At 43.0% G+C, this 27,639-nt stretch overlaps 1 protein-coding gene across 1 annotated transcript in view; it reads left to right on the top strand.

Moving 5' to 3' along the window:
* The first annotated feature begins 311 nt into the window (after positions 1 to 311).
* DYNC2H1 (dynein cytoplasmic 2 heavy chain 1) overlaps positions 312 to 27,639 on the top strand; it is an 807,725-nt gene continuing 780,397 nt past the window's right edge. Inside the window, exons 1-9 of the mRNA XM_082246437.1 lie at positions 312 to 574; positions 7,173 to 7,343; positions 9,921 to 10,059; positions 12,829 to 12,947; positions 17,406 to 17,550; positions 19,778 to 20,010; positions 21,931 to 22,065; positions 22,146 to 22,259; positions 23,732 to 23,843. Of these exons, the coding sequence (XP_082102563.1) occupies positions 404 to 574; positions 7,173 to 7,343; positions 9,921 to 10,059; positions 12,829 to 12,947; positions 17,406 to 17,550; positions 19,778 to 20,010; positions 21,931 to 22,065; positions 22,146 to 22,259; positions 23,732 to 23,843 (1,339 nt within the window). The 5' untranslated portion in view covers positions 312 to 403. The remainder of the gene's footprint in view (positions 575 to 7,172; positions 7,344 to 9,920; positions 10,060 to 12,828; positions 12,948 to 17,405; positions 17,551 to 19,777; positions 20,011 to 21,930; positions 22,066 to 22,145; positions 22,260 to 23,731; positions 23,844 to 27,639) is intronic.

Here is a 27,639-nt window from a genome sequence, read left to right as displayed (position 1 = left end):
ACTCTGGCTTTCTGCAAAAAAGTGTCCCTAAAAATGTTTGCAAATGTTGGCAATTGTGTCACTTATACAAACATACACATAAACACACACACTGGTTTCATGTCAGCGGGTCCCAATAACAGCCAAGCACCTAACATGTGAGCAGCAATGGCAGCCTCAGAGCCTCTCCTATGACTGCTCCTCTTTACATCTCTCCCTGTAGGATATGAATTCCTCCACACCTCTTCACTATGAGTTCTACACTCTCCTCACAGAAGAGCAGTGCGCGTGCCCGTGGTTCCGTGTGCGCGCACGTACGGACGCAACGCTTCTCCAAACTGTGGCGCTTATGGCCGCGTTGCTATGGTAGCGGCCCTTCAACAAGCTGCTAGCTGGTAGTGAGGTGACTGAGCGTACAGGGAACATGCCGAACGGCCCCGGGGACCCGAGGAAACGTTTCCTCCTCACCACCGTGCACAACTACTTCGGGCTACCGGCAGAGGACTGTCCGGAGCTGGACCGGTTCCTGGATGATGCCAGTGAGTTCATCCTGTCCGCCAGGAGGAGCGGGGCCCGGGTCAGCTTCTCCAACAAGGTACAGACATGGGGGTACTGGGGGGAGGGGCTACATAGTGCCAGCCTTACTGACAGAAGGTACACAGTGCTGTTCTCCTTGTCCCCTTCTTCCCTGTCCCCATCCCCCTTCTTCCCTGTCCCCATCCCCCTTCTTCCCTGTCCCCATCCCCCTTCTTCCCTGTCCCCATCCCCCTTCTTCCCTGTCCCCATCCCCTTCTTCCCTGTCCCCATCCCCCTTCTTCCCTGTCCCCATCCCCCTTCTTCCCTGTCCCCATCCCCCTTCTTCCCTGCCCCCATCCTCTTCTTCCCTGTCCCCATCCCCCTTCTTCCCTGTCCCCATCCCCCTTCTTCCCTGCCCCCATCCTCTTCTTCCCTGTCCCCATCCCCCTTCTTCCCTGCCCCTATCCCCTTCTTCCCTGTCCCCATCCCCCTTCTTCCCTGTCCCCATCCCCCTTCTTCCCTGCCCCCATCCTCTTCTTCCCTGTCCCCGTCCCCTTCTTCCCTGCCCCCATCCTCTTCTTCCCTGTCCCCGTCCCCTTCTTCCCTGTCCCCGTCCCCTTCTTCCCTGTCCCCATCCCCTTTTAACCCGTCCCCGTCCCCTTCTTCCCTGTCCCCGTCCCCTTCTTCCCTGTCCCCGTCCCCTTCTTCCCCGTCCCCTTCTTCCCTGTCCCCATCCTCTTCTTCCCTGTCCCTATCCTCTTCTTCCCTGTCCCCGTCCTCTTCTTCCCTGTCCCCGTCCTCTTCTTCCCTGTCCCTGTCCCCGTCCCCTTCTTCCCTGTCCCCGTCCCCTTCTTCCCTGTCCCCGTCCTCTTCTTCCCTGTCCCCGTCCCCTTCTTCCCTGTCCCCGTCCTCTTCTTCCCTGTCCCCGTCCCCTTCTTCCCTGTCCCCGTCCCCTTCTTCCCTGTCCCCGTCCCCTTCTTCCCTGTCCCCGTCCCCTTCTTCCCTGTCCTCTTCTTCCCTGTCCCCGTCCTTTTCTTCCCCGTCCCCTTTTAACCCGTCCCCGTCCCCTTCTTCCCTGTCCCCGTCCCCTTCTTCCCTGTCCCCGTCCCCTTCTTCCCCATCCCCTTCTTCCCCGTCCCCTTCTTCCCCGTCCCCTTCTTCCCTGTCCCCATCCTCTTCTTCCCTGTCCCCATCCTCTTCTTCCCTGTCCCCGTCCTCTTCTTCCCTGTCCCCGTCCTCTTCTTCCCTGTCCCTGTCCCCGTCCCCTTCTTCCCTGTCCCCGTCCCCTTCTTCCCTGTCCTCGTCCCCTTCTTCCCTGTCCTCGTCCCCTTCTTCCCTGTCCCCGTCCTCTTCTTCCCTGTCCCCGTCCTCTTCTTCCCTGTCCCCGTCCCCTTCTTCCCTGTCCCCGTCCCCTTCTTCCCTGTCCCCGTCCTCTTCTTCCCCGTCCTCTTCTTCCCTGTCCCCGTCCTTTTCTTCCCCGTCCCCTTCTTCCCTGTCCCCTTCTTCCCTGTCCCCGTCCCCGTCCCCTTCTTCCCTGTCCCCATCCCCTTCTTTTCTGTCCCCCAATCCCTGTCTCCATCCTCCCTGTCCCTCAATTACCGTCCCCTTCCTCCCTGTCTCCTTCCTCCCCATCCCCCAATCCCCATCCCCTTCCTCCCTGTCCCTTTCCCCCCTAGTCTCTTTCCTACCCTTCTTCCCTTAATCCCTGTCCCCCAATGCCCGTCCTCAAATAATAATAATAATAAGGTTTACCTGTAGGTACAGTAAGAATTTCCTAAACATGCACTGTTTAGGAGATATTCACATATCAGTAGTATATACATAGATTTCTGGGTTCAGTAGTATGTAAATTTCACTAAGAGATAAATAGCACATGCATTTGTGAGTTAAAATAACTTATGCAGTATTTATCTCAAAGGTAGTACATTTAAAAAAAAATGGATTATTTAAGAAATGTGTTAAATATTTATGTTTTGCAATATTTAGAACTTAAATTTAGTGTTTAAGGCTAACTTTTTCCATTTTTTTTTTTTTTGTTTTTTAATATGCTAACACTGCACCAGAGAAAGATAATTCTGAATGAATGTCCACAGAAATATTGTGAAACTGTAAAAACATTCTAGCAAAATGTTACAATTTATTTCCATCCAGAGCTCAGGGTAGAACACTTCCACACTGATACATTGTATACTTCTAACTTACTGGCCAGTGCAGAGTTTCCCTCATTGGTATTTTGTACTAAAATACTGGCTGTCCACAACAGGTAAAAAATAACGAATGTGTGTTTTTCTTTTTTTTTTATTTATTTATTTTTTTAGGCTGCATTCACATGTCAGCGTATTGATCGTAGGCAGAATCGCCGCGATTCCACCCGCGATCCGGAAATCATTGCAAATCGTGGGACGCTTGTTGCGTTGGCCGTGATTTGCAATCGCACCCCAAATGCTGTGTGATGTTGCCGCGATTTCCGCCTGGCGAATCGCGGTAACATCGTGCAAAAAAAAATCGCGGGACGCATTACGCCCAAAAAAGTACAAGAGCTTCTTTGGAGCGTAATGCGTCCCGCGTTTTTTTTTGCGCGATGTTACCGCGATTCAGCAGGCTGAAATCGCGGCAACATCGCACAGCGTTTGGGTTGCTATTGCAAATCACGGGCAACGCACATGCGTCCTGCGATTTGCAATGATTTCCAGATCGCGGGCGTAATCGCGGCGATTCTGCCCGCGATCAATACGCTGACGTGTGAATGCAGCCTTCGTGAATTGACTTTTGTGTTACTAAAAACCCAGGAGCCTGCATTCACTATATCTGGTCTCCCACAGTACACAGACTATGGAAATGTAATTATTTAAGTAAATATAAACTGCTAAATACCGTTTCTCCTCAGCAGTGTATAGCAGTCTTGTGACTTCTATCAGTGTCTGGTTAACGTTTTTCAGTTAGAGCGTTTTTGTTTACAGCTAAAAAAACTCCTCTTGAAACCCACTAGTTCTGGGGGGGGGGGGGGGTTCAGCAAGAAAACTCACCTACCAAAAAACGTGCATCGACACAGAGGATAACATGCCGGGAAGTTTACTGGCTGCAGAAAAAAATAATTTCTTATTTTTTTATTTTTGTAGTATTTACCTCACTAAATAACTAAATAAACTTTTTTTTTTTTTTTTTTACAAATGCGTGATATTTACCTCACATTCGATATTTATTTTACTTTTGATGAACATATTTTTTATTATCTCATGCAATATTTCTAGAAAATGTGTCACATGACCTTCATATCATATGTGGAATTCTTTAGTGAGATAACCCCATAGAGTTCAGGGATCAATTGTATTTAACCTAGTTCAGGGGTGAGGAGTAAGTAATGTAAAGTTCGGGGATCAGTGAAAAGTGGGGCAGAGTCTGGAGGGCCGCAGTAAGTGGGGCAGAGTCTGGAGGGCCGCAGTAAGTGGGGCAGAGTCTGGAGGGCCGCAGTAAGTGGGGCAGAGTCTGGAGGGCCGCAGTAAGTGGGGCAGAGTCTGGAGGGCCGCAGTAAGTGGGGCAGAGTCTGGAGGGCCTCTGTAAGTGGGGCAGAGTCTGGAGTGCCGCAGTAAGTGGGGCAGAGTTCAGAGAGCCATGGTAAGTAACTTAAAAGATAATTGCAGGATTTCAAAATACAAACATACATGCTCACTTAGGTAGAGGCAGCATCTTTCCCCTGCTGCCTCTAAGACTGAGAACTGAGTGAAGAAATATTGCTGATCAGTCTTCGGTTAACAGAGAGCCAGTGACTGTCAGTCAGCAGCTCTCTGCTGTTCCCCTCCAGTGCTCACTGGAGTGCCGAGCTGTGGAGGGGGTGGGAGCAGCTGACTGAGGCTCTCAGCAGTGCACTGAGAGGCTGAGCCAGCTGCCGATTAGAAATCTGGGCGGATCCTGACATTAATGTCTGTATCCCTCTTGGGTCTTGGGAAGCTGAGGGACTTAAGATGACAGCGGCTAAATCTGGGTCACAGGAGAAGTATGGGCAAAAGGGCTTTGGCCCTACTTCTCCTTTTAAAGTTTACAGATCAGTAGTAGGTATAGTACTGATTTCAGTGTTCGGTAGAAAGTAATGTACAGTGCAGGGTCAGGGTGAATAACACTGAGGGGTTGATTTACTAAAGGCAAATAGATTGCACATAGTAAATGCGGAAAAGCTACACTCCTCAAAAAATATCCAATCGCGTGCAAGGAAAATTAAAAAAAAAAAAAAGCATTTTTGCTTGCAAACCACTACTGTTCTCATGGCAGGAAGGTCTCCCAGGTTTTTAAAATACGTTTTCATGCAGATAAAAAATGACAAAGTTTGTACTATCAGATATGTAAACTATTTAAACACTTGCCGACCGCCCCACGCAGATTTACTGCGGCAGGACGGCTCAGCTGTGCATAATCACGTAGATCTACTTGGTTATATGCACACGGTTTTGGCGGAGCGTTCCCGCTGTGATTAGACACAGCGGTAGGAGCGGGTTCGATCGTTGCCGGCCACCCGCGATCTTCGGCAAAACTGACAGGAGAGCTGTCTGGAATGTAAACAATGTAAGACAGCTCTCCTGTCAGAGAGGCAGGGAAAGATTGTGTCATTCAGCTAAGCTGAATCATCGATCTCCCTCTGCCCCTGTTTAATCCATCCCCCCACACAGTTAGTAAGAACATCTAGGGAACACATTTAACCCCTTCCCTGCCAGTGTCATTTATACAGTAACAGTGCATAATTTTTAGCACTGATCACTATATTAATGTCACCGGTCCCCAAAAAGTGTCACTTAGTGTTAGATTTGTCCGCCGCAATCGCGACAAAAATCGCTGATCGCCGCCATTACTAATAAAAAAAATAAAAGTCCATAAATCTATCCCATAGTTTGTAAACGCTATAACTTTTGCACAAACCAATTTATTATACGCTTTTTGGGATTTTTTTTTTTTTTTTTTACCAAAAATATGTAGTAAAATACAAATTGGCCTAAACTGATTAAAAAAATTAGATTTTTAAATTTTTTTTATTGGGAATGTTTTATAGCAGAAAGTAGAAAATATTGGTGTTTTTTCAAAATTGAAGCTAGTTTTTGTTTATAGTGCAAAAATGAAAAATGGTGCACAGGTGATCAAATACCACCAAAAGAAAGCTCTATTTGTGGGGAAAAAAGGACAACAATTGTATTTGGGTATGGCGTTGGACGACCGTACAATTGTCAGTTAAAGCAGCACAGTGCCAAATCGCAAAAAATGGCCTGGTCATTAAGGGGATAAAACTTTCTGGGGCTGAAGTGGTTAATAATTGTGTTTTTTCTTTCCTATGATGGTTGAATATCACAGAAATACATTTTATTAAAGCAAACCTGGAATTAAAAAATGAGAGAAATATGATAAAGACTTTGTCTCAATTCTGAGTTCCAGTCTTATCAGTTAACATGGACTTAGATTTATATTTCTGAATTTCTTTTGATGATACCATTGGATATGAGGAGAAGGGGAGATGTTTGTAGTCCAAATCAAGAGAACAGCCTAGGGTGAGGAGAAAGAGAAAACAAAAAAAGTCTGAAAACCATTGCAGCCACCTATCTAATGCCTCGTACACACGCAACGATTATCGGCCGACTTTTGTCCAGTGTTGTTGTGTTGGTTGAAATGTGCTCTAGACTGCACACACATTTTTTCGGCCAACAAAAATCTACTTCTGAAGTGATGTCATGTGCTGGTTAACTTTCCGTGTGTTTTTTCTTCTCTGAGCATGCCCAGTCTTGCTCATCAGATTTTTGTCTGCCGAAATCTGTACTGACTGCACGAAAATCGGCCGTTGTGGTGACGGCCAACAAAACTTTTATAGCCTGCACACCAGATTTCTTTCGGCCGAAAAGTCGTAGTCGGTTGTCGAAAGCATCATACTAACAAGCCGAAAAATGGCCGATTGGACGTTGGCCGAAAATTCACAGCCGATAATCATTGCGTGTGTACGAGGCATAAGAACTGGTGTGCTGCAACACATTACATTTTTTTGTTTTTAAAGCAGACCTTCACCCTAGTGCAAAAATCATATTTCCCTGCCTCCTATCAATTAGGACAGTTGTTTGTGTTGGGTTTCCCCAAACATCTGCGCGCGCGGGTTTCTTGCGCATGCGCAAAGACATTTTATTGTGATGTCTCAAAACTTTACTCATGCGTGGAAAATCACCTGTGCAGATGTGCCAGCCATAAGGGCTCTGCCAACACCCGAGGGCCATGCAGAGCCTTGCAGCACATCTGCGCATGCGCCATAATGTCGCTGATGGGAGATGGTGCCACTACAAAGAAGTTCATTTAAGTTTAGTTACATTTTATATGGTATTTGGACAATATGGGGTTGATTTACTAAAACTAGAGAGTGCAAAATCAGGTGCAGCTCTGCAGAGAAACCAATCAGCTTTCAGGTTTTTTTTGTCAAAGCTTAATTGAACAAGCTGAAGTTAGAAGCTGATTGGCTACCATACACCGCAGTGCCAAATTTGGCACTCTCCCGTTTTTTTAGTAAATCAATCCCTCTGTTTCTTGGAAATAACTGTCCAAAGTAGAGAAGACTCTGCTGAATAGTAAAGGATTCTACGTGGATGAATAACTTTTACAATACATGTGGCATATACAGTATGAGAATGTGTCTTTATCTGATTACTTTGTTATATTAGGTGGACTCCAGTGAAACAAAAGAAAAAGTTCTTGTATATTTCAAGATACGACCAGATGTCATCACGGAGGACAATCTGCATGAAAATGTATTGGTTTCATCTATGTTGGATTCCCCAATCAATACCCTTTACCAGGCTGTCAGGCAGATCTTTGCTCCATTGTTATTAAAGGTGAGTTGCTGTGGTGTGTCTTAATAAATCACAAATCTGATGAAGTGCCCCTGCGTAGACCCAAAACATTACTTATCTCTGTGATCTTGGAATTAAAAAGAGCTTTGTCTTTTGAAAAAAAAACGGTATATCTGCAATACATGTACATTTCCCCCATTGGTATTACCTTTAGAAAGGTTGGAAATACAGAAAAATGTTTGCTGATCCTACCAGAAATGCACTCAGCACCTTTTTTCCTGTAGTGACCTGTTAGCACATTGCAATCGAAATCTATCTAAAACTAGTTATTAAAGTGTTTGCTACCCTAAAAGAAAAAAAAAAAAGAAAAATATAGAGATTCTGTTTCCTTATAGCGGGTTAAACAGTACAGTGCTTGTGCTGCCTAACCTGCTCCTCTGGAAACTGTAAACACTTGGCTGATCCTGGCACTTCCTGTGTCCCCCTCTTTGTGCTGACCACGATAATCATGGCTGCTGAGCCCTGACTACTGTGGTCTTCCTGCGTGCCTCCGTCATCCGCTGTGTCTCCTCTCTGCTCTCCCCCCTCCCCTCCCTGCCTGCCTGTCGGCTCAGGAGTCTGTGTCTCTGTCTCTTCTCCCCCCCCCCCCCCGCTGCTGTTAATAAAAATGTAAAATGTCACTGCCAGCCCCTCTCTTTTAAGTAACTTCAGGCTGGTCACGTGACTCCCGGCCGCTCTGATAATGCAATACAGGGCTACAGTGGAAGGAGCCGAGTGGCTAGCTCGGCGGTGGCGTCATTCCCGGCTGACGTCAGAGGAAGCACTCGGCTCCTCCTGCAGTAGCCCTGGATAGTAGTAGCAGAGCGATCGAGAGTCACATGACCGGCCTGAAGATACTTCACAAAAAGGTATTTAGACGCTTCGTTTCTTACAAACACTTATACAGTGCAGGATGGGCTTGAAAGAGAGGGGCTGGCAGCAAGGCATAATTTAGGGTTACAAACCCTTCAAATTAAAGTGGGCTTTCATTCAAAATTGAAAGTGACGTCTATTCAATTCTTCAACACCACCCCCCCCCCCCTCTCCCCTCTCCCTAACGCTTTTGGCAATTTTTTTTTTCGTCTTTCAGGGCAACAATGAGAGAAGGATCCCCCCACCTGAAAACAGGGAACACATTATCCTCTTTTTTGTGAAAAAAGAACAGATCACCCCTTAGCATTAGTAATTTTGTGTTTCCCCTGGCCAACAGGAAGCATCACAAATTTTTTTTTTTTTTTTTAAGCTTCTTTTTTTTTTCTTCTTTTTCAGGCCGCTGTGCTGGTTGTAGGGGCCCCCTGGTTCTGCTAAAAATTCTGTCCAGGACAGGGACCAGTGGATAGCCTGGACAGGATTCAGAGGAGAAAAGACCTATTTCTTTTTCCTCTGTACCTAACACTTTTTTTTTTTGTACCCACTCCCACTTCCTCCATTCTCGCCTAGGTGAGAATGGCATGCACTTAGGCATGCTCCCTGCCCATGCCCCCCACCCGCAACTCTGCACAATCTCACACATGTGCAGTGGGGAGGCGACTGTGATTCCTTAGGAAGTCACATTCAGCTCCCATATTCAAAATGGTGGCACCGGCGACCCGCAGCGGTAAGAATAATTGGCTGTAGGAAGTTAGTGCTGGACTCCAAGTACTGGTAGCTACCCTATTTTTAAAAGTCAGGATCTACAGTATTTGTAGCTAGTGACTTTTTTTTTTTTTTGTGAAATTCCTCTTTTAAAGAGGTTGTAGACCCAGGACGAGAAGACAAAGCTAGCTCATTATGAAATTCTTGCATACCTTAGATTGTAACCTCCTTGAGGGCAGGGACTGATGTGAATGTACAATATATATGTAAAGTGCTGCGTAAATTGACAGCGCTATATAAGTACCTGAAATAATAAATAATACTAGCTCATTATGAAATGCTTACCTTAGAACAGTGGTTCTCAACTCCGGTCCTCAGGACCCACTAACAGGCCAGGTTTGCAAGATAACTGAAATACATCACAGGTGATATCATTTGCTGCTCAGTGATTGCAGTATTCTAGTCCACATCTCCCCAAGGTAATACTTAAAATCTGGCCTGTTAGTGGGTCCTGAGGACTGGAGTTGAGAACCACTGCCTTAGAATGAAGCCATTCCAGCGGCGCCCGCTCTCCGCTGAGACGGCTGACATCTTCCCTGGTGTTTCTTCCGGGTTCTCAGGCTCTGGCGCTGTGAGTGGCCGGAGCTGCGATGAAGTCACTGTTTTTCGGCACGGGCTCTGAAAGTCCGGCACGGTAAGCCAGACCTTCAGAGCGCATGTGCCCATGAAATCATCGGCTGCATGCACTCTGAATATCTCCTAAACTGTAAAAGTTTAGGAGATATTCACAGTACCTACAGGTAAGCCTTATCTTATTATAGACTTGCCTGTAGGTACAAGTGATGTAACAAAGTTTACAACCACTTTAAATTTGGCATGGTGTCACTGGTCTTATGTGTTCTGTCAAAAAAACATATTATTTCCTTTTATTCTTATTTGAATTCTGGTGTTTTTAATATACCGTTCTGTGTTGGTCATCTCTGATTATCAATGTGTTTTTCTAAGGATGAGAAATGGAGCAAGGAGTTTGATCCCAAGCTGCAGGCTTTGCTCAGTGACCTGGAGGCTGGTCTAGGCAGTGTGCTGAGAAGGCCCGTGTCTAGCAGAGAGGGTTCTAAGTCTGGTGGAGGAGACGGCCTGCAAGGTTTGTGTGCATTGCATTGTTTTTCATGTATTATTTTAAAAATCCTGTGTAGATCGAAACACATAAGATGTTAAAATGCTGGACACCCTTGAATCCTTGATTATGCAGTGATCATCCTGCCTGGAGCAAAATATACATAAAAAATGATTTAGCCCAGGGTTTGGCTTTATAGTAAACATAGACTTTGTCAGTGTAGCTGCCTATACTTTCCTTTTCTTCACTTCCCTGCTACTTAGCCTGCCCAAGGTGGCAAAGATAACTAGCACCATGCAAGCTTCAGGTCACTACGGTCAGAGCTAAAGAGTCTCTTCCTGGGTCCTTGTGAAAGCATTGGTGCGTTATGATTGGCTGTTCACTGCATTGTGGGAAGAAGGCTCAGGATTCCTGTCTATGTTTCTACTAAAACTCGCCAACGATTTACTAATGGCTAAAACCAATGGCCTTTTATACAGTTGACCACCCCTCCTATTAAAAAAAAAAAATCTCTATTCCTTTGTACTCTTCATTGGTTCTTATCTTACCTATTCCACACTTCCAGTGTCGCTTACAACTCTACCTCCTCCTTTCCTCTTCCTTTCTCTGTCAGGGTTCCCCAAGGTTCTGCTCTTGGACCTCTCTTATCCTCAATCTACACTTCCTCCCTGAGTCAGCTGATAGGCTTCCATGGCTTCCAGTACTATTTTGTTTCTGATGACACCCAAATCTTTCTCTCTACCCTTCAGTTCACTCCATCAGTTTTCTCATGCATCATAACAGACATATCAGACTGAATGTCACACCACTTCCTCAAAGTTAAGTCTATCCGAAACTGAGCTCATAATATTTTCCCCCCAAGTGCTCCTTCACCTGACTTCTCTGTCAAGATTGATGACACAGCTATCATTCCTTCCCCGCCAGCCAGGTTTGATAGGTGTAATCCTGAACTCTTCTTTTGACCCTAAATCCAATCACTGTCCAAATCTTGTTGCCTCAACTGCCGCAACATCTCCAAAATATGCCCCTTTCTAACCAATGATACCACAAAGTTTCTAATTCACTCCCTGCTCATCATTTGACATCTACTGACTGCCTTCTCAGTAGATTACCTCTACATAGGCTATCCCACCTTCAATCCATCATGAATGCTGCAGCTTGACTCGTTAACCTTACCAGCCACTCAGTGTCTGCTACCCCTCTCTGCAGATCTCTCTATTGGCGTCTGCTCACCCAACAAAAAATTTTTAATTATTAACAACTTCCAAAGCCAACCACAACTCGGCCCCCAGCTACATTACAAACCTAGTCTCAAAATACCAATCTAATCGTTTTCTCTTTGCTCCTCTCAAGACCTCCTGCTCTCTAGCACCCTTCTCACCTCCTCCCATGCTCACCTCTAGGACTTCTAGAGAGCCTCTCTCATCCTCTGGAACTCTCTACCCCAATCTGTCTGAAAATCTCTGGAAACCCTTCTTTTTCAAGAAGCCTATCTTACCCTTACCTAACAACTAAACTTTTATTTTCTCTATCAGCTTATCCTCCACAGTTATTAGCTTTTGTATCCCTTGACCCTCCCTCTTAGATTGTAAGTTCTAACGGACAGGGCCCTCTGATTCCTCCTGTATTGAATTGTTTTGTAACTGCATTGTCTGCCCTTATTTTGTAAAGTGCTTTGAAAACTTTTGCTGCTTTTATAAATCCTTAATAATAATAATAATAATGAAACTGCCCATTCTTATCTTGGCTTCTGATGACCAAATAGAGCGTCGTGGAGCAGTTGGTGGGGTGGCATGCCAGTTGGCTTATGTCAGTTCTCAAAGACTCTGGGTGAGTCTAGGATGGAAAAGGACCTGGGGGTACTGGTAGACAACAGGCTTGGCAGTGGCATGCAATGCCAAGCCGCTGCAAGCAAAGCCAACAGAATACTGGGATGTATAAAAAAAGGGATTCACTCCAGAAATAAAGAGATTATTCTCCCTCTCTACAAAACTCTGGTCCGGCCACATCTGGAGTATGCTGTCCAGTTCTGGGCACCGGTCCTCCGGAAGGATGTGCTGGAACTGGAGAAAGTCCAGAGAAGGGCAACAAAAATAATTAGGGGAATGGAGGGCATCAGCTATGAGGAAAGACTACAGGCATTGAACTTATTCTCTCTGGAGAAGAGATGATTGAGGGGGGATATGATATCAATGTACAAATACTGTACTGGTGATGACCCTAGCATAAGGAACAAACTATTCAGAGAAAGGAAATACAATAAGACACGTGGCCATTCACTAAAACTAGAGGAAAAGTGGTTTAACCTTAAAATACGCAGGGTTCACTGTCAGAGCGGTAAGGATGTGGAATTCTCTTCCGCAAACAGTGGTATCAGCAGGGAGCATTGATAGTTTCAAAAAACTATTAGATGGGCACCTTAGAGACCACAACATACAGGGGTATACAATGTACGGTTAACAACAAACACACACACACATCATAGGTTGGACTGGATGGACTGATGTCTTTTTTCAACCTCACTAACTATGTAACTATATAAGATCTTTCAAGCCCTAAAATGGCTGCTGCCATAGCTGGTCTTTAGTGCACCATGACAAGAGCATTTAATTCCCCTTCAAATCCTACATTTTATTGCAGACTAGGAAATAGAAGCAAATCTGTCTTCCTAAATATTATTGTCAACAATGTTTTAATATTTTTTTTTTGCAATTTTCATATTTGGGCTTCATTGTGTTTAACACTGAATGGAAATGTTTTCTTCTTTTTTTTTTTTTTTTTCGGTGTGTCCTCCAGGTATCATAACCCCCAGTGATGAGTTTCAGTTCTGGGCAGAAATCGCAGAGAGCAGAAGTAAGCCTAACATTCGGGAAAGAGCAGGGCATTTTATGAATCTTTTTCAAACTATCGAAAAGGTATTCCTTTTTTTATTTCTATGTGATGTTATCAGAATGTTTCTTATACTAAATGGTTGGATGGGCACACTTAAGGCTGAACTCCTAGGCAGATGTATAATAAACAAATTTATACAGATTTGCATTCATTAATATATCAGTGCAGTGGATTGGGCAAGCAAAAGTAGCTCCAACTTTTGCACCATGTGTCATCTTACACCCATATTTAGGGTCTAAAATGTAATAAAGTGCCAATGAGACAACCATGCAACAACCTGTGGGGGTTCTTATCCATACAGCTGTGTAACTCGTTTAGAGATCTGTGAATGAATGAACTACAAGTCCTGTCTGTCACCACGGCAGGCAGATATGTAGTTCTTAATGTAACATGAATGTAGTGATTGCTGCACTTGTAGTCTATTTACACTTCCTCCAGCACTCTAAAAATCTATATCTTAGTGCAGACATAGAGCTGGATGGAGAGTCTAAAAGAGCCTGACATTGCAACCGTGGTCCACTGATCTTTCTTTGCTAACATAAGTTCCCTCTGGTCAAAGATGAGCCGAAAATGGCTATATGGTCTATGTCAGGGGTAGTGAACCTATGGCTCGCGAGCTAGACGTGGCTCTTTTGATGGCTGCATCTGGCTCGCAGACAAATATGGTCTCTTGCTATGAGTATATCTTTATTTGCCTCGAGTCAAGTCCATGCCTGCGCGCTGCGGCCTCACTGGTTGCTAGTATCCCGCTTGGCGTCTAGCAACCAGTGATGTCACGTGACGTCAGCGTCGTCACGTAACAGCGGGAGAGCGAGGGCAATGGTCAAATTCCTCCTCCGTTCCTAAATTTACTCCACCCACCACCGGCCACCTTCCTCTTCTCCAGGCAGCAGCGCAGGCTCAGCATAGAGCCGAGGGAGGTCCTGAAGTGACAGGTCAGTCTGTCAGTCAGACTCGTCAGTGTAAATATTTTGCATTCTGTGCTTCCCCTGTCTCAATTTATTGCAAATACTCTTTCAGAAAGAGTATTTGCAATTACTAAGTTGAGATAGGGAAGCACAGAAAGCAAAAAATTATAGGCTAGCCTGCACCTTCTGTTTCATCTTTTATTCACAGTTTACAAAGGCTCCCAATACCCTCACTGAAGAAGTGGCTCTCACGGAATTAAATTTGAAAATATGTGGTGCTCGTGGCTCTCTCAGCCAAAAATGTTCCTGACCCCTGGTCTATGTAGTCTAGGGTGCGAGCCCAGTTGCACCTGTGTTAATCAAAGCAATGAAGATCCTGGTGGCTCCACACCCAACAAAAGATCCATCCAGATCTTCATTGCTTGGATTACCACTGATCTCGGTTGCAGTGCTTTGCAAACTGGTTTACAAAAAATAATGCAAATTTTTTTTCCTACAAAATATTTGTGCATTTTATTATTTTTGTTAATGAAAATTGACTTAGCCTTTAATAGGCAAAGTGAGAGTGAGGCTAGGTTCACACATGTCTGGTGCAAATTTCCTTTCCGTTTTCACTGCAAATTTCCTAAGCAGCTGTTCAGCGATTCATCTTCAATTTTAGATGCGGTTCAGATGGGAATTTTTGACATCTTTAACATTAGCTGGTTGTTAAGGAGCGGGTTGGGAAGCCGGCCGCCGCGTCCTTTAAGGGATAACTCATCAGGTTCCCCGCTAATAGCTGAATGTAAAAATACCATGGCAATAAAAAATCATGTCTGCTTCGATAAGGGTCCTTTAAGGTTAACCCCATGCCAACATTTTTAAAAAATGGTGTGGGGTTCCCCCTAAAATCCATACCAAACATTCATCTGAGCATGCAGCCTGGCAGGCCAGAAAAAAGGGGGTACGAGCGAGTGTGCCCCCCTCCTGAACCATACCAGGCCACATGCCCTCAACATATGGGGGGGGCAGCAGAAAAAAAATGGTTTTTGGCGTGGGGTTAAATGCTCACACCTCTATGGGGAGAAGATAAGGCTGCGATACTTATGTTATTCCTGCTTCAACCACACTGCAGAAAATAATATAGGAGCAATCTGTACTATGCTAGAAAAAATATAAAAATGAATATATGAAAATCACCAAGCAGCCAGCATAAATTCGTAATAACCATTAAATTCGAGGCTTTTATTTTACGTTCACTGATGCTCATATCGATGGGTCGGTCGGGTTGCGTGAAAAAAGGGTCATATTCATCTCTTTGGATTTCCATGCTGCTAGTGCCTGAGATGCTGCAGGCACGAACCAACTGCTGGAGTGTTAATATCCCTTTGCTATTCTGAATTGCTGATTGCTCGGTTGAAAGATACGCTATACACTGCCCATTATACTCTATTGTCTGGTAAGGAGATTGGAGTGCCTCACGGTGGTGTGGTGGGCTTTCTTTCGCCCAGAAGCTGGTGGAGGAATTTCATATCTTCTTTTATATACATTCATACTGATATGTGTTAGCGCTGCATATGGACCCGCTGCATATGGACCCACTTCAACCGTAATGCGTCACTGATTCCCCCCCCCCCCCAAAGCCCCTTCCCCACTTTGCTGCTCGCAGGCTTTATTTAATATCATCATGTACAATGCAGGACCAGCAGTCTTGTATTATACATTAGGGTGACGAGCCCGCATACAACTCAGACCCTCAGAGAGAAGAGGTAAGTGCCTGCTGCCGAAGGATCAGGGAATAAGGTAAAAATTACAGCTTATTTATCCTGCCTTAGATGCAATAAGCATTTAACTAATTAAAAAAAAAAAAAGTCTTTCAGCTTTAAAATGTATTTTAAACAGCAGAGAACCAATGTATATCAGAATACTTGGCTTGTTCAGAGGATATACATTGTGCAACAGTGCCATCTAGTGATTAAGAGTGAGTATTTGAGAATCATTTATAGGCTTTCTATAGCCGGACATTGGAATGAAAACAAAGCGGCAATTATATTCTGTTTATATTTTTTACTGAAAGAAACAAGAGCATTCAGACTGTAGTCTTGGCAAGGGTCAAAGCGTTGAAGGGTTACCATTAAACGTATGGGCTTCATAGAGACTTTGAATAAAATCTAATGGAATGATCAGAGAAAATGTGTGAATAACCTATTTATTTAAACACAATGAAATCTAAATCAGTGGGGGAAAAAAAAGGAAAAGATTAGTTGGCAGTGGCTTTGACTATCAAACATTTGCAGAAAAGTGTCCTCCATTTACAGGGAGTGCATTACAAAAATAAAAAAAAGTCTAAAGGTGGCACTGAAGAAATCAAGTGCTGTAGTGTGTACCCTGCCATCTTATCTCCTGCAATCTTATCAATTCTATACAGGTTACCTCTGTGAATTACAGAACACTTCTGCCTGTCAATATTGTGGAGATGGCTGGGAGGGTTCTGTAGTGCTAACACAATTCTTTACTTGGGGTGAAGGCTTTGCTGAGATGCAGTACAGTAAGTGTTGTCATCCTAAGACAAGAAGTTTGGTACTTTCAGGATCCCCATGGTAAAATAAAGGAAAAAAGCCTGCCAAAAAATAAAGGCAGCAACCACATCCAAGGAAATAGAGAAGATGTGGTATATAACTTTTTGACCTTTTGGTTTACATACACTCTAAAGCAGCTTTTAAATATACACTTAGGTCCAATTCACAGTAAAGCAATCTGTTGCAGTGTGTTTTAATGCACACAAATTAACATGCATTATGCTGTGGGTTGACTTGTATTAAGACAATCATTCATTTTAATGATTGGCAGCACACCATAATGGACTGAAAATCACACCTGCAACATTTTTGGTAACACGGCCCACTACAATGTAATGTGTTGAGCTGTACCTCATTGTTCTGGACCAACTTCCAGATCGTGGCGATGGTGGATTGTGTCTGTATATGTGTGTCAACTTTCAGACTGTAGTCTTGACATATCACATACCTGACAAAGAGTCCTGCTCAGATCCAAAACTTTGCACCTTTCTTTCTGTGATGTGATCATTCTTCAATAAAAACAGCCTTCCAGGTGACATTTGTGATCTGTGGTGTGCTGGCAAATATGGTTGTTCCAGTTGTCCAGCTGGATGTTGCACCCATAAGAGCACCCATAATTTTCGAGCCTAATCCAGGAACATGTGCGATAGGAATATTACCATTATTGTGTATGTGTGTCGGTAGAGAGGGGTAGACTACAAACCTCGGTGCCTACATGCATGCACAGACATTGTCCGCTGTTGTCACTATCTGGAGGCTGGTCCAGAACAATAAGATGCAGCCACTGAAAACCTAGCATGTACTCAGGAACTAGCTGAAAGGGGCTAAAGGAGATACAAAAAAGGATAGAAAAAAATGACAATGGTTTATAATACACATTGCACAGAGTCATCCAGTTAGGGTTTAGGCTCACTTTAGGCAACTGAAATATTTAATTGTGCTCATTCTGATAGATCTTGTGTAATTGATAATGTAACTAATCTTGTGACGTTATGTCATGTCTATTGTGTTCCAGTATTACAATAGTCTGGATAATCTGCCCTTGGCTGAGGTGGTGGAACTGGTAGAAACTACAAAGGAAACGGTGGATGATGTGTGGAGACAAACTGAGCATGAGCCATATCCTGAGCACCGGATGAAGCACTTGTTGGAGATCATTGGTAGGTACAGTATAAGGACCCAGCTTAGGGTAAATTACATGGTGGAATGCAGTTAAGTAATATACAGGTTCAAGCAACTGGAAGGGACCACATCATTTCTTTGATTAACACTTTGAACAGGGTCGTTGCAAGGATTTTTGTCTACACAGACGGAAGTGTATTTTGCTGCCTCCCTCAGCTCACCGTCCTTCCGCCACCCCCTCCCGCACTGGTTCTTTCTTCACGTTGTGCCTGTAGTGTGATGGGGCGCAGTGTGAAGGTGATCACGTAACATTTGAAAATTTGGGCTGTGCTGAACTGCCATTAAACAGCAGTGTGTAATTGGGGGGAGGTGTTATGCATTCCCTGCTTCCCTTTATTGGCTACGAGCAGCTGGCAGGTGAGGCAAATTAAACTTCCATGCTGCACCTGGAAAGAGAAAAGGTGCAGCATTCAGAAGCAATGGAAGGCAGGTATATTAACCCCTTTGTGACGGAGGGTAAAACAAATCTTAATGCTTGAGCACAATTTTGCAACTTTGACATGAGTTAGTAAAACTGTACACATCATCGCAAATACTTTGTGTATCCAGGTGGTTTAAACCTTGTTTTTTTTCCAGGACCAATTGGGCTTTCATTTGGTGATAAATAATAATAGATATCTCCTGATTTTTTTTTTTTTTTTTTTAATCAAAGGAAAACTGGCCCCCACAAAATAATTTACCAAAAAAAAAATAGCTGTATAATTCCAGCTATTACCATAACCTACCACCAAAGAACAACTCAAAATAAATACTCATATGTGTATGTTATTTGCTGTTTCTACAATGTTGTAAGGTCCAGAAACAATAGTGTGCATTTTGCTTTTTTTTTTTTTTTTTTCTCCTACCAAAAACACAATACTATTTTAAAAAATACTTTAAAATACCTACGATATCCAAAATATCCTGACCCCTACATTGACCCTAAACTAACTCTGGCATTTACCTAGATCAAGCCTTAATCTGGCAATTTTTTCTTTATTTTTTAAAATTTGTATTATTTATTTATTTTTTACACACTTGTTTGCTTATATCTTTCTCTCAGGCAAAGAGAGACAGATGCAGTGTATTTTTCTCTCCATTCAGAAGGGTGGAAAAAAACACATGGGCGAGCTGCACAGTGACTGAACACTGTGATAACCAATCAGAGGATATCAGGTGATTGGGAATCAGGAGTCCCAGTTCCTGATCATTCGTAGGAGACTTGGGGCTCTCTGCTCACTCCCACCACAAACACTGGTGTGTACAGGTGGTGGGATGGGGTTAAAAATCCAAATTGTCCCCCTATCCTGGTGCTCTAAGGTGGCTACCTAAGCAGCCTTATGCTGGCGCCAGCCCTAATTTTAAAAAGATCACTTATTGCCAATTACCACCAAATCCCTTCAAGATTTGTGGTAAAACAGTAGCCATAGCAGCCCATGTGGCTGCTATAGGGCCTAGGATTGGAGCGGGGCCCTATTAGGGAGACTTTTAAGGAAAACAAAACTAAACTGTGACGTTTCCAGAATAGAAGGGCTGAAGTCCAGAGTATCATTTCGATCAATGTGTGTACATGTGTTTGTATGTACTGTACGTGTGTGTGTGTGCAATGTAGTGTTAGGTACTGAGAAGAGCGGTTTCCTCTGAGAATGTCGGCAAACTCAGCAGCGGTAATTCACTGCTGCTTAATAAACGGACACCTCTGTGTTCCACTGATTTCCTGTAACTGTAATCTTGCTATATCTCCCAAGATTACGGTAACAGTAGCCATTCTCCAGCTTTCCTGATGCCTTGCCTTGATTTAGGCGTACTTTCTATGAAGATCAATGGCATGTTTTCTTCCTGCCAAATTCTACAGAGAGTTAACCAGGGGCCACTTCAAAATTTTTTAGTGGGGCCTCATGATTCTTGTTTATGGCACTGGTTGTAAAGCATTACCTTTTTAGAAATCTTAAAGCATAGGTGCATATCAAATGGTTGTTTTTTTTTTTTAGGGCAATCTGAGCCAAGGCAATTTGCTTCTTGTGGTTAAAGGTATCCCTTAACTGTTCACCATAAAGAAGAGTAAAACAACATGGTTTTAAAAAACGAGTGTGTTAATTTTTTGGTGTGATAACCCAGTTTATTGTAATAAAAATATTAAAATTTTATTGCTAAAGTTAAAATTTGTACATTTTTCAGCTTGAACAGTCATATTTTGACTTTGGTGATGATATTTTTTTGTCTCAGGAAATGCTTTGGGCAGAAATGTTCAGAAGAACCTTGGAGCAATAAACCTATGGACGGATCCATTCCCTGAAGTGAAGGAGAAACTGCGGGCAGGGATCAGTGTCTGTGAACAGTGGACAGCAGCATGTGAATACCTTACTGGTCAGCTGTGGCAGCGCTACACTCCACACCCCTGGAAGAATGAGAAATACTTCCCAGAATTCCTTTCCAAGCTAGGCAAACGTCTGGAAGAGGTATTTTGTTCTTGTGTTGGGACACTTGTTTAAAGAGCAACTCCAGGCTGCAGAAAATAATCAAACAGTAAACAGATAAAGTTATCCAAGGACATTGGATTATTAAATTATAATCTGCATTGATATTCACATTATCTGAAACCAGGCTTTTGTATGTCCTGTCAGTCATTCTGTGCTATGCAACCCCTTCTTTTTGATCGAGCGCATAAATAATTAGAATGAGATTTTTATAGAGCTTGGTGCATGGTAAGACACCTGTGACCTGTAAGCTTCCCGTATGGCTCTGATGGGTATGTTCGGTGTTCTTTGCCTGCGCAAGTCTGGTCTTAAATTTTACCTCTTTGGTGCTTGGCCATTCCATCCCTCCTTGGAGATCGATGATCTCTGCTTATGCCATCTCATATAATAGAGTTACTTTAATTGGACAAAAAAAATGAACAGTTGCACACACGTGTATGGGGAAACCTTTGCTTATCACTGCCGATATGCTGTGCATCTCTAGCTATTCATCATGTTCTCCTTCATGCTGATCCCGGGATCTCTGACAGCTACAGCCATAAGCTTCTCTGCTAGGAATGGTGAAGAGGGCTCCTTTAAGCAGATTACCATCCCACCTCCAACCACAGATGAGTACTGACTTTTACCATACACTTGTGAGTGCAATTGTTCATTTTTGTGTCCTATTAAAGTAATTGATGAGGTTGGTACACTGTTACTTTTTATTTTTGCCTAGAAATTGTAAAGCACACAGCATCTAAACCACTTTCCAACCGCCCCATAGCACATTAACTGCTCCAGGCAGCCACCGCCGGCTTGCTACAGCGGGTCCCATGGACTCAATGTCCACTGGCACCCACTGATCGTTCGGTACACTGACAGAATGACAGACTGCCTATATAAACAAGGCAGATTGTCATTCTGTCAGTAAAGAAGGCATGAATCCTGTGTTTCTGTAAAGCAGAAACCCTGATCCATTTCTTCCACTAGAAAAGGGACCCCCCCCCCACTACACTGAATCACCAGCTAGGCACACAGTTACCTCTTGATTGCCCCTGATGTTAACCCCTTCCTTGCTAGTGTTAGTACAGTTACAGTGTAGATTTTTAGCACTAATCACTGTAATAAGGTCAGTGGTTCCTACAAAAGTTTAAAAAAGTTTCAGGTGTCCGATTTGTCCGCCACAATATCGCAGTCCTGCTATAAGTTGCTGATCAAAGCCATTACTAATTAAAAAAATAAATAAATAAAAATAAATAAATAAATAAAAGTATCCCATAGTTTCTAGATGATTGCACAAAACAATTAATATTGAGATTTTTTTTCACCAAAAATATGTAGCAGAATACGTATTGGCCTAGATTGATGAAGGCTTTTTTTTTTTTTTTTTTTTACATTCGTTTGAAATGTTTTGGAGCCGAAAGTAAAAAATATTGTGTGTGTGTTGTTTTTTTTTTTTCAAAGTTGTCAGTCATCCTATGTTTATAGTGCAAAAAATAATAAAAAATGCAGAGGCGATCAAAACCACTAGGAAAGCTCTACTTGTGGGAAAAAAAACAACCTACATTTTTTTTGGGTACAGCGTTGCACGCCCATGCCATTGTCAGTTAAATTAACGCAGTGCCGTATCGCAAAAAATGGGGGGGGGGGGGGGGGATAAACCTTCCAGAGGTAAAGTGAAAATTGCCTTTAAAAAAAACTAATTGTTTTCACCTATTTTTCCAATCTTTGTTGCTTAATGGCACAACACTGCTAATCTCCTGCACCCCTTTTTTAAGCTTGTCTTCATGCATGCACTCTAGCAACTGCTACAGGACATTTCTCAGAGGGGTTTTCCTAATATTGGTAACAGTGCTCCATGCCTCTAATCTATAAATTAATTTTATATTTAATAAGCAAAGGATAACTATTGCTCTTTTATAGGTGTTCACTATAAGAATCATGCATGAAAAGTTGGCCTATCTCCTGCCCACCGGTGAGGATCGTACTCAGCGATATGGGAAAGTGTTTGAGCCTTTTTCTGGATTGAACCCAGTGCATTACAACCCATACACAGAGGTAGTACAAAGCTAAGTTTATGATCTGCTGCTATGTGATGCTGAACATGGTTCTGATGATGGTATTTAACATTCTTCCAGCCTCTCTGGAGAGCTGCAGTTTCACAGTATGAAAGAATAATTGAACCTGCAGAGGAGAAAATAGCCAGCAAACTGAAATCCTATTTTTCTGAGATTCATGACAGTCCACAACAGGTTGGTATATTTTGCTGAAAATCTTGTTCTAAATAGTGACTGGTAAAATAAATGTATCCTTTGAAGAGCCTTTTACTTTAAAATATATTTATGTATTTTAGTTGAATGGTGCTATATTCGACCCATCACCAGGTCTTCTTTGCTGTCTAAGACCCCCTACCTGTGTCTCTCTGCATTTTATTTATTTATTTTTACATAAAATCCACTGTGTGAGTGCACAAGTTTTGACAACAGGTAGCTTGGCTAAACAGGTTCTTGGCTTGTCACTGCTGGGCTAGGAGCAAGGTGAGATCAACCAGTATCCCAGACAGCTTGGAAGACCTGGGAAAGAGGGGGAGGGGGGCGGAACCACTTCTTTAAACATGGAGAAATCTATTTGGTGACCTGTCATATAAATGCATTGCTGAAACTACACAGTACTGGTGTGAATCTGGTATGTTTTTAACAGAAATAAACACTTTAGTTACAAGTCAATAAAATATTCTGTCATTTATAATATAGGAACCCAATAGGTTCTGAACCCACGCAAATCAAAAACCAAAAACAAACTACAATAAAGTGCTGCGTTTTGTAAAGTGTAAAAAAAACACCTATACCGTGAAAAGAAACAAAGAAACCACGCTCTTACATCTTAAAAAACATATCACCATAGTGAATAAACAATAGTGAATAGACAAATGCATCTTAATTTAATTCTAGAAAATACATAGTTGTGAAGTCCATATATAATCCCTCATGTGAATAGCATCCTCAGTGAGTATAGGAAAGGCTCCTCTCCACCAGCATGCATATGCCTTCTACACTCACCAGACATGATTGACTCCTATTACAGGGAGTCAAATTGCGCATATGGGAAAATCAAAGATGTCATTCATGAGGTCACAGGAATGAATTCAAACTGCTGCTGTCATCCATTCAATGTGTATATAAATAGCGTATTCAAAGCTCCAGTATTGCCATTTAGAGAGGGAGAGGAAGAAACACTCTCGTGGTGCAGTCATTCAAAATCATTTATTAAAAAAGAAGGTTGTATTACACTTACATCAAAGAAGGCAGGGATCAGCATGTATTGTAAAGGATCGCCAGTTTGCGCTCCACCTGCGGTCGTGCTGACCAGAAATGACATGTCTAAAACACCACCCAATGCCGTTTTGTCAGTCTATGTCTGATATCCTCAGGGGATGTAGCCATGCATTCTAAAAGTTTGGTACTAATATGGTACTGGTACTAATGTACAGAGGCTTCAGCTGACCCCTGGTGCTGTCAGCACATCTTGGAATTTCATGGGTCACCAGAAGCCTTTCTGAAGAGCAGTAAGTTATATCTTCACAAAGGTGTCACAAACACCAAAAAGAAAAAAAAAAAAGGTCTGTTTCTCTTTTCCCTGCTGTAAAAAAAAAAAAAAAATATATAATTTTTTTTATTTTTTTTTAATCTGTATTTTTATTTTTTTATTTTTATTATTTTTTAAGCTCCTGCAAGCTTTTCAGAAACATAAAGAAATGGTTAAGAGACCAAATATCGGGAAACAACTCATTACAGAAAGGGAAACTCTGCTGGCAAGACTCTTGGATTATATAAAAGGTAATCAAGTCTTTTTGTCTTTTCAGTCATATGGGAATGCTGTTTTCTGCAGTGCTTGCCACAATGGTAACTAAAACAAGCACATTTTATATGTGGTGCATCTATGATGTATTAAAGTGATAAAGCATTCTATCCTTATTGTACAGTACAGGACAGACACAAGAATTGATTCATAGACCATAGGTTATATGCTGCTACCTTCAGGTGATTGGGCACTAGCAAATGCTTTGCTGGGTCCTGCTTGTAATGTACCCATATAATCCCACTAACTCGGTAATGCTGAAGCTTTTTTGTTTGTGCCCTTTTTGGTGAATTTCCCATTATTTATTTATTTTTTGTCATCCTGAGATTTATTTTATCTTCTTTGGCTGAAATACTGAATGCACATGCAGCTCAGTGTACATTTATGGCAATACCAAGATGACTGAACTCCCACACATGCACAAGAGTGACCCCCCCCCCCCCCATCTTGGCCCGCCCAATGAAAATGGCTGGAGATTGATATCCGGAAGCTCTAGCTGTTAGTAACCAGCGGGGAGCTTCCAGATATTGCAGTGCTGGTGAAAGTGTGAGTATAGTTTTTGCTTTAAGGGCTCATTCTCAGATACCCCAGCTATGTGAATGAGTGAGTACTGTACTCCAAGATTATAGAAATTACAGATTTGTCAAAATTCATATCTTTGATATTGACTAGAGGGGAATATTTTTAAAGCAGCCAGTGGTTGATTTGCTTTGGTTGTTGCTATAGTTCTAAGATGCATTCCCTGTTAACATGTGCCTTGGCTTAATTAGGTAGCATTCGCCACCATTCAGCCCATATGTGGGCCTTCTTCTCTTCCATGGGAAATTTTGGTAACATTTACCATATTTATTATTTGGCCAATGATGCATTTGCCAATACAAACCATTTTTAAACATATCCCTTACAAAACATTAAAGTATATCTCTAGCCAAAATGAGGTCTTTGGTTCTTCGTGCAGGTCTAGCTATATAGAGCCAGTCCTTTCCTACTTTTTTTTGTCAGTAACCTAATGATGGCAACCTGTTTTTGCTGTTTTTTACTGTACAGGCATTTCCCAAACACAGTCCCTGCTGGCTCTCGCATATGGAAAGCCTGATCTTTGAGAGTGTCAGCACTAATTTCAGTATAGCCATTTCATCACAGCCCCCAATGATGCCTTGGAACATCAATTACAGGGATGTAGGCTCCACGTGAGGAGCTCTCTGAAATCGGAGAGATTTAGGACAGTTTTTTATTTATTTATTTTTTTTCCCTTTTTTGCTGAGATTTTATTAAAGTTTTCCAATATAACAAGAGAAAAAAAGAATTATAAAAACTAAGTATGCACCTTAAATGGCAGTACACATTGTACAAACATTGCTCCCCAAATGCAAAATGAAAGCAACGGCAGTTTAATACTGTAATGGAAAATGGGTAATACTAAACTAAAAAAAGAGGGAGAGAAAAAAAAAAATGTAATTTAGGCGTCCATGGCCTACCCAGTTCATCTGGACCCTACATGAGCACAGCATTAGGGGAGGGAAGCACATAAGGGCAAGCTACAAAGGAGACAGAGAAAGAAAGCGAGCAGGAGGGGGAGGGAAAAAAAGAGAAATGTACCCCAGGGGATTTTTACCCTCTGTCACATGGAACCTTTACAGATCTAAAAATCGGGAGAGGGTGGGAAGTGGTTTATCCGGGGCTGCCAAATCCATTGGAATTTGTCTTACTTATCCTTAATCTTTCATTGATAAGTGTACCATGAACCCTCTTCTTAACCTCTTCAAATCTAAGAAGCGGTGTCTTCCATGACTGCGCTATAGTTTGCTTCGTCGTCATAAAAATATGAGTGATTAGATTGTTCCAGATGGGTAGCATCTGCGATGGGCAACCTCAGAAACAATTAGACGAGTACGATGGTTGACATTTCACGATCCTAGCTGTGGTAAGGTACCAACGAGAATTTTTAAGAGCGATGACATTACGAGAGGGTTTGAACAGGGCCACTCATTGCAGTACATGGGGATTTGCGTCCAGTATTGTTCAATATAGAGGAATATAACAAAGAGATCACGCCCTGAGTGGTTGGGTTGGTTCTACATCTGGTCTCAAAAGCAGTAGACAATAAAAGGGGTTTGTGACTCCTCGTAAGAGACTCCACAAAGTGTCAGATTTGTATATAGTGAAAACGTTCTGATTAAGGGATCTTGTGAGAGTTCCGTAAGCATTGGAATGAGCAGACTCCTCTGGCCATGAGTAGAGAACTTTGTTGATTCTCCATCCCGGGCGGGAACAGAGGACAGTTAAGCAGAGGCAAAAGAGGAAGGTAGGGGGATATTAAGCGGGCAGAATATTTAATGGAGTCCCAGACCGAGAGAGTGTGAGCCAAAATGGGGTTCAGAGATTTGGGGCGTTGTGCAGGAGGAATCCATGGTATGGAGGAAAGAGGGGTAGAGTCGACATCCAAGACGTCAATAAGGGTCCATAGAGTAGTCGAATTACCTACATGTAGGTGGGCGATGGGGGTGATCTGGGCAGCTTTATAATGGAGGGCAATATTTGGGACTACCAGCCCACCCCTGGCTTTCAGGATGTACAAAAGAGACCTATTAAGCAGTGGTTTGGTGCTACCCCAGATAAATTTTAGGATGCGGCGTTGCAAGATACGGATGACATGGGGGGGGGATAGGAAGAGCCCTAAATAAATGTAGTGATTTGGGGAGAAAGGACATTTTGATGGCATTAATACGACCCATCCTGGAGATTTGAGGAATATCCCAGGTATCCAGCAAGCGATTCAGAGAGGATATAAGAGTGGGATAGTTATTGGCATATAGAGAATCAAAAGAAGCGGTAAGATGAAAACCCAAGTACGTTTTTAATGAGGATGTCCACTGAAAAGGAAATTGCACTCGCAAAGAGTCATTGAGAGAATCGGGTAGAGAAACGTTCAGAGCCTACGATTTGATGTTGAGGCCCGAGATGGTCTCAAAATTGCCCATGAGGGAGAAGGTTTGGTAAGGTGGTGTGCGGAGAAGAAACATACAGAAGCATGACATTGCCAATTTGTGAGTAACTCCAGCCAACTCTACCCCCTTATGTTCAGATTAGCACCTATATGGGCTGCTAGAGGTTCTAGTGCGATTTTTAAAGAAAAGTGGAGACGGGGCAACCATGCCGCATGCCTCTCGCAATGGGGAAAGTGGGGGATTCAAGGCCCATGTATCTCACCGAGGCCAGAGGGAAACTAGCAGGTAGGTCCAGGAAAGCTTTTGGAAGGTCCAGGGAGAGCAGGAGAAGTTGCTGTGTTCTTTGACGCACATAGTGAGAAAAAAGTATCGCACGCCGAATGTTATCTGCAGCCTGGCGTAAGGGCACAAAATCCACCTGATCCTAATGGATTAGGGCGTGAATGACCTTTTATTTAGTCGAGATGCGAGTATTAGTCAATAGTTTGAGATCACCATTTAAAAGGGAAATTGGGCCCAAGATTGCGTATCCTGGTCTAGCTTTGGTATCCTTACTATATTGGCTTTAAGGCTGTTAGGTGTAAGGCTAGCACCATCCCTAAGGCTATTGAACATGGAAGTAAGGGGTGTAACCACTATGTCGGAGAGATTTTTTATAAGAAAGGGCTGTGAAACTATCTGGGCCCAGGCGTTTGTGAGCCTTTAGCTCCTTAATAGCCTGACGCACCTCTAACTTTGTGATGGGTGCAACTAAAGTGTCACGCTTTTGTGTCTGATAAGGCCGAGAGAGAGGATTCAGCTAGGAAGGTATTAATGTCTGTGGTGG

The sequence above is a fragment of the Pelophylax lessonae genome (assembly GCF_965119305.1).
Source record: "Pelophylax lessonae genome assembly, chromosome: 2".
NCBI lineage: Eukaryota > Metazoa > Chordata > Amphibia > Anura > Ranidae > Pelophylax > Pelophylax lessonae.
The sequence above is the reverse complement of the archived record's forward strand: the minus strand, read 5'-3'. Positions and strand labels throughout refer to the sequence as shown.